At 54.0% G+C, this 12,313-nt stretch overlaps 1 protein-coding gene across 2 annotated transcripts in view; it reads right to left on the bottom strand.

Moving 5' to 3' along the window:
• The window catches only part of TTC7B (tetratricopeptide repeat domain 7B), a 253,479-nt gene that overhangs the window by 102,535 nt on the left and 138,631 nt on the right, over positions 1 to 12,313 (bottom strand). For both annotated transcript variants that reach the window (XM_075530524.1, XM_075530525.1), the window contains exons 10-13: positions 9,622 to 9,705; positions 8,800 to 8,904; positions 6,541 to 6,658; positions 5,459 to 5,516 (exon numbers count right to left, since the gene is read on the bottom strand). In XM_075530524.1, coding sequence (XP_075386639.1) covers positions 5,459 to 5,516; positions 6,541 to 6,658; positions 8,800 to 8,904; positions 9,622 to 9,705 — 365 coding nt within the window. The remainder of the gene's footprint in view (positions 1 to 5,458; positions 5,517 to 6,540; positions 6,659 to 8,799; positions 8,905 to 9,621; positions 9,706 to 12,313) is intronic.

The following is a 12,313-nucleotide window of genomic DNA, read 5'->3' as shown; positions in this document are numbered from 1 at the left end:
GGCGATGCGGGCTGAGGGTCGGGCTGCCGACAGCAGGGTCCGGGGTCCCAGCTGCTCTGAGGGACAAAGCTGAGGCGGTGTGCTCCGGTGCTGAAGGGCAGTCTGGACACTGCAGAGCACAGTTCTGTTCTTCTATTCCGTCCCGTGGGGGCACTAGGCGTCAGAATCAACTAGCAGGCAGTGGGCTGGAGTGGTCAGCACACAGTAGGGTTTCCGTCCATCCATCATCCACAACCTTCGGTGGTGCCTACAGTGGACGAGTTGGAACACTGATGGTGCAGTGTTTGTGCACCGGGCTGCTAACCGTCAGGTCGGCAGTTCGAAACCACCAGCTTCTCCGTGGAAGAAAGACAGGACTGTCTACTCCTGTAAAGAGTTACGGTCTCAGAAGCTCACAGGGGGCAGTTCGACCCTGTCCTGTAGTCACTGTGAGTCAGCATCGACTCCATGGCACTGACACTGTATGACCCATAACGACAGCCGCAAGGCCGCCTCTTTGCATCTTTAGTGTATGAGTCACAACTAAACCGATGGCCCACGAGAACCTCTGCGTGCCCAGAGGATTCAGACCAGGGCCTGCCCTGTAGGAGCTCCCCCCTGTCCTGGGGTGACCCAAAGTGACCGTTTACAGGGCCCTGGGAGAGGCAAGCCAGGCTGCTAATGAAGGGCAGGGCCTAAACCCCAGATTCCCTCAACCGCAGCCCAGAGCACCTGGAGGCCTTCCCCAGAGCTCTTCTTCAAACCCAGTGCCAATGTCCTCAAAACCTGAACCTTGAACCTTGAGCCGCTGCTGCCTCTTCTCTCTGGACGGGGAGCCCCATGCGAGTACCACTGGTCACCACAGTGTGGAAGCAGCGACGGTGGACCGTCTTGTCCAGGAGTCGAGCACGGAGGTGGTAGAGGCAGAAGGAGAACTGAGGACAAAGGAACCCGAGGTCTGGCCTCTGTCCCTTGTCACCCTGTCATTGTTTCAAACCCTTAAAGCCCCCTTCTGGCCTGATTACAGCCAGCAGGGGATGAGAGCTGGTACGAGGAGAGCAAACTATACCAGCCTGGTTACATCTATTATTACTCCGGCACTTCGCAGGAGTTAAAGCACAGTGACGAACATGCCTGGGTCTGGAAGTTCCCTGTCCTGGGAAACTGCTCCGCCTCGGCCAGGCCTGGGGTGGGGGGGATTGATGACCATATGCACACAAAAGGGGTCCCCCTCAAACTGAAGCCAGGAGATGGGAAAGCGAAGTGGGTCTGGGCTTCCCGTATCTCTTAGCACCCTAACTGGCTGACACGCAAGCCTCCACGGCACCTCTCCCTTGGAGCTGCTCAGGCCTAGGCTCAGAGAGAGCCACCGTCTGTCTGTCTGTCTGCCTGCTGCGGGGCATTTGCTGGGCCATGCCCTCTCACCTTTCCTCGGACTCTCTTTGGGAGGAGGGAGAGCCCACGGGGCAGCTACCTGGGTCAAGCCAGCGCCTTCCGAAAGCTTGGCAGACACCACCAGCCCATTGATGGAAGGGAAAGGCCCACCGGGAATTCAGCCTCGAACATCCTGCCCCCCCCACCCCAAATAGTTCTACTTTGTCTGATGGGGCACTATGACTCTGCATCAGCTTAACCACGCAGTGCACTTCGGCTTGGATCGACACGTCTACGCAGGCCCAATGGACCGATTGAGCTGCCTGGGCTGAGCTTACATAAGCTGATTCAACAGCAATGGGTCTGCTTTTTGGAATCCCAGTATAATCCATTTTTCTTTTAAAAAAATAAACAAGCAAACAAAATGAGATCGTTAAGGTTTATTGTGCCAACCTGGCCAATAAACAATAAATAAACACAATAAATAAATAAATGGCTCGGTGAGCCTCACCTTTCTAGTTCTCGGGTCTCTTGTTCTCTGATGGTTGGACCAGGGGGCAGCTGCCTTAACCAGATCCCTGCTTCAGCTGGCAAGGATCACTTCCTGCAAGATATCCCTGAGGAGAAGCCACATGGACCTACCCTAATGCAGCCCTGGGTGCTGGAGCAGCCGTATAGAGATCCCTGCCAGCGCTGAGATGCTTACACAGTCACTGACTCGGCTTTCCTCCTGCAGTCCGTGTCATTGTGTGTGTTTTATGAGATGGAGGAGGACTTTGTAGATCGGTGTTGGACATATGGGCTAATGTACTGGACTGGGTTGGGATGCTTCCTGAATGTACACTTACCCTTTCTATAAAACTCTCTTATATCAAATATGAGTGTCTAGGAATTTTGTTTCTCTACTCTACCCAGACTAACACACAAAAGAACACTGCCATCAAGTCAGTTTTGACTCCCAGTGACCCACGGGGCAAAGTAGCACTGCCGAGCTGTAAATCCTTATGGAAACAAGAGCGTCGTCTCCCTTCTAGAAGCTGGGTGGGTGGTGGGTTTCAACTGCTGACTTTGTGGTTGCTTAGCAGCCCAGCGTGTCATCCGTGATGCTGGCAGGACCCCTGTCTGTTTGCTGAGCGCGATTCCAACACTCTTCACTCCCATGTGAACTAACACTGGGAAAATCTCTTTGAACTAAAACCGAAGATACAACGGAACAAGAAAGCATTCCGGCCAACGGAACAGCTGGGGTGTAACACAAGGTTCTGCAGGCTGGCCACCACCAAGGGTGTTGCCAGAGAGCCCGTGCCATGTCCCGATCTCAGAGAGGGGGGACGGATGTAATGGCCACTTCCTTAGGCAGGGGCTGTGGGTTTGACAATCCAGGGCTGGGGAATGGAACTCTCCAAGTCATTTGAAATGGAAGTGAAGAAGACCATCAGGAGCTTAGCAAGGAGACTGGAGACCTGGATGCCAAAAAGAGTTGGGGACTTTTAGTCATTAAACCAGCCTGGGACTAGGAGAGTGAAGGTGTTAGCAGTAAGCCTGCGAGGGCATGGGGGGTGGGGGGCAATAAAAGGTTTTGGACTAACCGAGACCAAGCAACATTGGCCCCCTGGACCAAGGCCCATTCACATGCTGGCGGATCTATATGCTATGAGAGACAGCCTCGTTCTACTGAGGGAACTCATGTTCCCAACCTAGTTCCAAGAAATCCATGTGATGTAGCTGCTGTGGTTCAGGCGACAGAATCCATGTCAATTCTAGATTTCCTATCGCGGGCCATGGTTTCAGGCAGTGGGTTTCATCTTAGTGATTTCTCAGACCTGTAACAGGAATCACGTTAGAGCAGTACAGTCTGAAAAGATCGCACCCAGTGCCAGTGGATTGATCCAAACTCACAGCGACCCTGTAGGACAGGTGAGGCGGTTGGTTTTTATGGAAGCAGACTGCCACATGTGAAAATTCCATTCCACCTTTGTCTGACAATTTATTTAAGGATTCCCTACATTAAACACGGACACGCTGTCCTGTGTTTTATATGAATGGCAGTGCATTGCTGTCACATGTAAATACCGGACCACACTTTCGATGACGTCCTTACGATTTCCTCACAGAAATGCCCTGAGCAGAGAATTGCAGTGGCTGAGTTGTCATTGCGTGTACGACACGGGGAACGGTCGTCTCAATTCCATCAGTGCCCCAAACCCAACCGGCTGATTACACTGTCAGGAAGAGAATGATTAGCAATTACCCCGCAGTAAGATGATTTCCTACGGTTATTGGTTTAACTAAAATTTGTCCCTGGATCGCAAGTCAGTAGCAGATAATTATAACAAAAGTCCTATATGGGCTTCGTCAAACCAAACCAAATCCACTGTTATTGAATTCATTCTAAATGTAAGTGGGCATTATAAGGGTGCTTAAATTAATATATATATATTATTGTGAATTAGATAAGGGTTACATACCATCATTTTTGCATTCAAAATTAAAAAAAAATGTATCAATCCTCCCTGGCTTGACGTATCCACTCCATTCTTGGAAGTGCCGCATTTTCCTCCCTCGGAGTGGCTGGGGGTGGGGGTGGCGGCGGGGGGCAGGGGGGCGTTCAAACCACTGAACTTTCTTGGTTAGAGCACATCACCACTGCATCACCAGGGTTCCTTCAGGAGAAACGAAACCCGCGGTTGTTTGACTATGACCCCTGGCAAGCTAGACAGCCAGCCCTTGTCTGTCCGTGGCTTGTACTATGGTGGCTTCTGCGTGGCTGTGTGGCTGGAAGCAAGGTCGCTGGCATTTCAAATGCCAGCAGGGTCTCCCAAAGTGAACAGGCTTCAGCAGCGTCTGAAACCCGTTTTACTCTGCCCTTTAGGGTCGCTCAGAGTGAGTGGGTTTGTTTTTTGGTGCATAGTTTCTATTGATGAAACCCTTCCTATGTTTTTTAGACTGCCTGACCATCTCTGCCCTTTACATAAACTGTTTAGTTCCCTGGTATTTAAATGATGACTCATATTCTCCTAACTGGATTTCAATTTATCATCTTGGTTTTATAGTTGGCTCCAACCAGCAGAATCTTCACAGGAACATCGAATATAATTCACAGGATGTTACATATATAATAAAATAAACATACGCAATTAAAATTTTTTAAAGAATTGGTTAAAAAATTGAATGCTCCACTTAAAAAAAAATCACAAGGTTCAGTCTCTCACTGAAGCACGGCACTGAAACCAGAATCACAGGTAGAATCTCTCACGTATTCCAAGTTCTCCTAAGTACTCAATATGCACAAATTATGCTTAAAACAAGTCCAGAATGTTCATGTCCCTGGTTTCCCTCCTTCATTTTTCTCCATAAACAACTCTCTGGAGCAGCAACGGCTTAGTTGGTTACGCTTTGGGCTGCTAACAGCAAGGTGGGCCGTCCTCAACCACCAGCCACCCCCCTGTGGAAAGGTGAGGCTTTCTACTCCCGTCAGGTCTCCAGTCTAGGAAATCCACAGGGACACTTCTGGTCCACCGCATGGGGTCTCGCTGCACCGGCATCCCCTTGATGGCAGTGAGGGCCTTTTGCTTTTAGTTTATGAGAAGCCGACAGGCACCACATCCCAGATGAGCTCCAGTCGTGAGGGAGCGTGGTGGGGCCGGGAGCCTGGCCGTGCCGGGCTGACTGTGCTGCCGGGCCCACATCTGAGATGATCCTACAGCCTGGCTCTTTCGTTCCCTCACGTAGCAGCCGCAGCTGGACACATTAACAAGGGGGAGGTGGAGGTGGGACGGCTGAAAACAAAACGGTGGTCCCACTGCAGATGACGAATGTCTTTAATAAAGGCATGGCTCCCTCTCCCGCGACGTGCACAGCACTGATGTGAGGGCTGAGAGCGCCGTAGGAAGCCTGAAGGCAATGTGCGGCTCAGGCGCACAGATTTGTCCCGGCGACAAGTGATGCGGCGACGTGGAATGCTTTCTCTTCGGCGCTGGAGGCGAGAGACTTCCGGAGGGTGAAACGCTGTTTACATAATCTTTATAAATATCTCTTCTTTTTATACTTATCATACTTTGGTGTCATTATGTACAGCCGAATGAAGAGACAAACACCCACTCACCTCTGAAATGCAAGCAGCGCCTTTCTCTGCAGGGCCTCCTGCGTCCCTCGCAGAGAAGCTAAGAGAAAGGTCCGATTAGTCAGTGGCATGCGAGATCAGCAAGCTTGGGACAAATGCAAAACCCATCCCACACCAAAAAGGAGGCCTGCACCCAGTTCTAAACCAGGCCGGGGCCTGGCCTTGCAGAAGGTGGGAGACACAGCCCAGCCTCCCCTGGGGCCCTCTGACCCACTGGACAGCCTGGGGGGCAGTGGCAAGGGAAGAGAGGGAGTGGGGTGGTCACTCGGTGCATGCCCAGGCATACCCAAAACCAGACTCCCTGCCTTCCAGTCCGTTCCCAGAGGACAGGGTAGAACTGTCCCCGTTCCCAGAGGACAGGGTAGAACTGTCCCCGTCCGTTTCCGAGGCTGGAGCCCTTTACAGGAGTGGGAAATCCTGTTGTCCTCCCATCCTGGCACATGAGCACCATTTTTTAAAAAATGAGAGGTGAACACTGAGAAAGAAGGGTCTCCTGGCCTCGTGGGGGAGCCTGGCTCCATCTGGACGTGATAAAGGGACGGGAGCCCCGGTGACCCAGAGAAGGACGACTCTGGGTGGAGGGCCCAGCCTGACGTCAGCAACAGGTCCGCTCAACCAGGTAACGCATGATCCGGCCCTTTCATACCTGCATGTGCCCGCCTGGAGCCACCACGGGTGCTCTGTTTCACAAGAGCGTGTTAAAAGGAATCATGACCAGAGCCGGGCAAATGCTAGATGGACGTGCATTTCCTACAGGCCCATTCATGAAGTGTGGGAAGCTGGCGCAAGACTGGCCCCCCAGCAGCACTTCGTGGCCTGGGTGTGCACACTTCTGAGAATCAAAAAGTGGGCACAGAGAAGGGCCGGGCCCAGACCGGCTCGGGGAACTCCCTGGAAGCGGATGGTCCTGCCCTCTTTCTCCCCAGCCCCTGCTCATCTTGTCCTGTGCATGGGGGCCTCCGGACTCATGGATCTGCCCCCCTCCCCTCCCATTTGCCCCCCTGCCCAGGCAGAGAAGACAGCAGCACTGGGACCCTACAGCACTAGCCCGGCATGCCTCTCACCGTCAGTAGCCTGCAGACTGTACGTGAGCCCCAGAGCTAAGTAGCCTTTGGCCTTGAACTCAGATGTTTTCTCTCCCACATCGACGACTGTTTTGGCAAACTTTTCGGCCTCTTCCAGCTGGAAGAAAAAGGAGCCAAGTTAAAAGCAACAGCCGAAGTTCCAGCACGGGGTGCCATGAGCAGCCACCATCAAAACGAATTTCTGATGAGTCACTTTCCAAACAGCGCCCAGTCTTCCAAGGCCACCCTGCTGATACGGCTGCGCTTAGCGGAGCCTCCGCGGTCACTCTGAGGCGCCTCACTGCTTCATCTTCACTGGGACTGATGGGCTCTGTCATGGGGTTGGGGCGGGTTTGCAGTAGGTGAATGACGTCACATTTCACAGGACAGAGTTCTTGGGACCGTCTGTGTTTGGGCCTTTCCTTCCCCTCCCAGCCCTCCTCATAGCCGCTCCCCCCAAAAGCACCTATTTAGACTTGAAATCGTTTTCTACAAGCTGTTAACAGTTGCTAAACTCCATCTCCCCCCACTACACCCCTCCCCCCTCCACCGCCTACAATACACAACACGTGGATCTCCCACCAGCAGATTCCGACGAGGACACAGGCACCTGAAACCTCCACCCACAGCAGGACCGTTTGCACAATTCACTTGAGGCCCCAACCAGAAACAAAACCCACAATCAATCAGATCTGTTCCTTCTGAGCAGGACAGAATGTTGAGGGTGGTGAAGGAAGCTGGGTGAGAGTCCACGGGAGTCGATTATACCCTTGACTTCTGTGGGGCCTTTTCATCATTATAAAAAGAAAAGATCTATTTTTAAAGTCCGCAGAAAACACTGGCTCCTCGCATGGCGAACACAAAGCCCTGCAGAATCAGGTTGACTGTCAGCCCGAAGCCCAGCAGCAACACTGTACCAGGGACACCTCTGGACGCTGGCCTTTTCCAAACCAACAAGCCAACACCCCAAGGATCAGGGCGAGGGGAACCTAAGCAAGGTGCCTGGGGCCTTCGAGCACATCCTTTTTAGCACTAACCCCATCTCGAGGGGAAGGCAGAGGGAAGAAGTGAAAACCCATCTGGGGTGGGGGCCATCCCCTTGCACCTCCAACAGCAAGGAGCCCTGGTCTCCAATCTTCTGCCCAAGCGATGGCTTTTGGAGGGACCAGAACTATTCGACACCGGGCTGCCCCACTTTCAAGTGTGAATAAAAATATTTAAATACAAACCCTCACCTGAAGGGAGGGGGAGGGGGAGCTGCCTGGGCTCGTCAGAGATACATTTGCACATGGGCTGAAGCAGTGGGTGATTCTTGGCTTTCCGGAAACACCGGGGCTCAGCTGACAACCAACGAATGATTTGGTGTTCCCCAACCTTCCGGTTCCATAGCACAGGCATAAAGCAAGATGCACGGGAGGCGGGAATCTGGTTTTAGTTCTAGCTCATTGTGGTAGTTACATAATCTGTTGTCAATGCGAAAGGATTAAGAGTGAAGGGGTGGAGTCTAGCCTGTCAATCAGGTCTTAACTTTATGACCGCATTTGGAGACGCTAAGGAGGTTGCCGGAGGCGGGGCACACGCTCACTACCAGAGAGACATTCTTGTTGACAAGTCACAGGGAGACAGGCTGATGGCAGTCAGAGCCTCGGAGCTGAAGGAGCTGCAATGGAGACCCCTGCCAGCGCTGAGATGCCTCTACTGCCACTGGATCCACAAGACTTTCTACCCATTGACCTGTGATCTTCCTGCATTTGGCATCATTGCATGTGTTGCGTGAGTCTGAAGAAGAATTTATAGACTGGTATTGGCTATAGGGGCTAATATCAGACTTGTGGGCTTGGACTAGACTGGACTGGGATGCTTTCTTAATGTACAATTGCTCTTGTATATAAAGCTCTTTCTTATACACATATGAGTGTCTATGAATTTGTTTTTCTAGTCTACCCGGACTAACACACTCATTATCGCCCGTGAACAATAAAAAGAAAATCCCAATCTTTGGAATGAGTGGGAGAGTCTCAAAAGGTTGCTGGCCTGGTCAGGGGTCTAACAGCTCCAAAGAACCTTGTCTTTTGGTGACTGATGACTGACTATCATTCTCTGTGTCCAGACATGAAAACACCCCAAAAAGGCTGGCAGCCCCACCCTCAAGTGCCATGCCAAAGAGAAGCCATGTCTAGTCATGGGGTCCTTGAGCACCATGCTGAGGAGAGAGCCCTGCCCTTGGGTGCCACCCCAAGGCGAGCGCCCGCTACTCACCCAGTGAAGGGGGCCCATGCACAGCTTGGCGGCCAGGAGGGGGATGGTGGCATCGTCGGGCTTCAGCCGGATGCACTCCTTCAGCACCTTCACGGCCCGAGCAGACTGGTCAAGAGAAGGTGATCTCTGTGAAACTCAGAGGTCTGGCAGGGGCCAAGCATGGGCACCTCCTGAGGGCTTTGGGGAGGACAGGGCCTCTTCAGGAGCGTTTCCAACCCTGAGCCCAACCAGGGAGGCCTGGGGACAGTGGCCCACGGTTCGAACAGACAGAAGTGTCTCCCCTGTGTGTGTGGCCATCATGACAGTAAGCCCATGTGGGCTGGGAGTGGGGGCTGGGGGATGGGACAGGCAGGTGTGTGCTGTTATAAGCATGCCATCCTACAATCTTGAAGCTTCCCTCTCAGATGTGACTGTCCCCCAAATGGCCCAGGTGAACCGGAGTAACAACAGCTACCCCTATCTGGAGGGTGTGCATCAGGGGCGAGGGCTGTGCGAAATCCCTTCTGCCCACGATCGCATTTGCTTGACGACCAGGGCTCCACTCCTCCTGCACTGAGAAGCTGCTGATGCAACTGAGTGATGGCCGACAGCTCTCCCTTGCCAAGAACAAGCTCGCACCTTCGGCCACCTCTGCTCACACGATGAGGGTGTGAGCGCGAAAAGAGGGCCCGTCCCGCCGATTTGCTCTCCTCTCAACGCGTGCCCACGCTGGCCCCCAACTAACGGCTGGTCACTGACTTGACTGCTCATTGAGGAGCGGCCCCGCCCCGCATTTCCATTCCCCGTGCCCCGGATTGCTACGAGTGACGGAGAGGGACTCACTTTCCCAGCAGCCATCAGCGACAGGGCAAACTGGTACCAGAGGTGGGACTCCTCGAAAGTGAACTTCATGGCTCTTTCCAAGCACTGGTTGGGAAAGAAGAACAAAGAAGATGCGTGAGGACGGCGGAGGTCGATACTGGGCAAGGGTGGGTGTGTGGCCACACACACACACACACACACACACACAGAAGAGGCCTACAACACTGGTTCCCTGGGGTAAGGAGACATGGTCTCCACCAGGGTCCCGTGTGCTGTGCCTAGGACCGGGACGATCCACGGGTCAACGCTTTTCAGAGAAAAGAGGCAGCCACACACGATTCACTCGATCTTAGGCAAAAGACCAAGAAGCGAGACACACCCAATTCACGTGCAAGGTCAAGGCTACAAGTGCCGTGGAAGGGAATCGGATGGTTCCACGGTGAGCTGATCACAAGCAGGGCGGGGGAAAGGAGGTCCCAGAAGAGTGGTGACTGAGCTGGCCTTGGACATGACATGGACATAGCCTTGGAGGACGAGGAGGGACAGGAGCAGAGCCAGGAGGCCGAGAAAGACTACCCTCTGGCTTGCCAATGCCAAGTGGTCCGGTGCAGAACAGGCCTGGGTACAGGGGCAGGAATGGGAACCAGGCTGGAGCCAAGTCATCCAGAGTCAGACATGTCAGCTTCTTCTCCAAGGTGTTCTGCCTCCTTCCCTCAGCCCTGGCTTTCATTGTGACCCCCACTGGGCTCCTGACGCTCTCGCCCCCATAACTTGTCCACCTTTGCACACCTGGCCAGATTCCTTATTTGCGAGGAGCAGGGACTGAGGAGACCATCCGGAGCAGGCCCCTGGAGCAAGGAGGCCCTGATAGAAGATTCCCCTGGGGAAGCAGGTGCCTTCAGATAAAGAGACCGCCTTCTTGTGGAGGTTGTGCCCGGCAGCTATCTCCTCTGTAAAGGTCTACTATGTTGTCGTTAGGTGTCATCCAGTAGGTTCCGACCTGAGGGGACCCATGCACGACAGAACGAAACACTGCCCGGCCCTGCACCACCCTCACCACCGTTCCGGTGCCTGAGCCCAACAGATCCAATAAGACAGGGTTAAGCCCAAGACCCCTTGCCAGCGAGTTGATTCTGACTCACACTGACTGTCTGCAGAAGGCTCCTGGGGCTGTGTAAGTCTCAAAGGGGGCAGAGAGCCTCACCTTCCGCCCTTGGAGCGGTCAGTGGGCTTGAACGACTGGTCCTGCAGTTACTAGTCCAATGCTTACCTGATGGGGCCGCTGGGTTTTTTGTCTTTTTTTTTTTTAACGTTTTAAAACAAGCAGCAGTAACCCAAGGGGCAGAATGCGGGGTGCATGGCTGGCTGCGGGGCTCCCCACAGCTTTATGTGGGAGAAAAACGAAACTAGTGTTTCTGAGACACCGGGCATGCTGGTTTTATTCATTACATCTGGCTACTGATCCCCAGAGGGTGGCCTAGCTGGCCCCAGAGCCGTCTGGCCTGCTCTGCTACCCGGAGACCCACACTCACTCATTGCCACTGGGTGGATGGCGACGCAGGGTGACCGAGTCCAGCTGCCCCTATGAGCTTCCGAAGCCGTGACTCTTCAGGGGACTGGAATGGTGGTCTCCACTGCCGACCCTGCGTAGCCACTGAGCCACCAGGGCGCCAAGAAGCCACAAGAAGCCTTTAACACCCTGCAGCTGTGGCATCAATTCAACCTCCTAGCAGCCTGGAGGATGGAGTGGGACTTCTTTTAGCCACCCCTGTGCCTTTAGGGAGCGCAGGGAAACCCCTAAGAGCTGCTTGCGGAGAAGACAATGGAGGCAAATCATGGGCGGGGTGTGGGGTCAGGGGGCTAATCCAGGTGCAGAGTGGTTCCAGCTGGAAATAGGTTGGGGCGGGGAGGGGGTGGGGGTCGGGGTGGAGAGAGAACAGATGTTTCGGAGCGGATGCCAAGTGATGTCAAGCCAGAGGCTTTGGGGAACTCATTAAGGGGAAGAGAGGAGCCGGGTGGGGCGAGAGGAAGAGGAAGTGGACCAGAGTGGGCTTCCCATTGGCCGCTCTGCGGGAGGCGCACGGGCACGCACAGAGGGGCCATCGCAGAGAGGCTTGCTCCGCCAGCCCCGCAGTCACGTCACTTACGTGTCTACACAGAGACATCTCAACATTCAGATCCACTTGCTGCCTCCTTTGGCTAAGAGGGATGATACATATCAACTACTTTCCCGACAAACAAAAACCAGAAACAAGGTAGCCAGGCCGTCTGCTCTGACTCCAAAGGCTAGCCGCTGTAAGTGCCGGCACATCCTAGCTTCCCTCTGCCCACGGCTAACGTCGTCACGGGAATGGAGTCGAAGGGATGGACTAACTCATTGGTGCAGCGGTCTCCACTCCAGGGGCGATGGGAGAATCCGGGAAGGCAGCCCAGCCCTCAGAAAGAGGAGGCTCTCGGGCTCTGCGGAGGGAACTGGGGGAGCACCCAGTTGAGGGCCCCAAGGGAGAGGGTTTTTTTTTTCTTTCTGAATGCTGGGTGTCAGGCTCCTGGCACAGCAGGAGCCAGCAGCTGGGGCCCCTCTTAATCTGGAAGCTCTTCTGAAAGCTGTTCCTCGTCAGAGCGACACTGACTGGCGATGGGTGAGGTCCAGCGGCCGGGACTCGAATCTGGGTCTCCCACATGGAAGACGAGACTCCTGGGGCTTAGCCATCAC

The sequence above is a fragment of the Tenrec ecaudatus genome, chromosome 14, assembly GCF_050624435.1.
Source record: "Tenrec ecaudatus isolate mTenEca1 chromosome 14, mTenEca1.hap1, whole genome shotgun sequence".
Lineage (NCBI taxonomy): Eukaryota > Metazoa > Chordata > Mammalia > Afrosoricida > Tenrecidae > Tenrec > Tenrec ecaudatus.
Note: the sequence above shows the minus strand (reverse complement) of the source record. Positions and strands in the feature narration are given on the sequence as shown.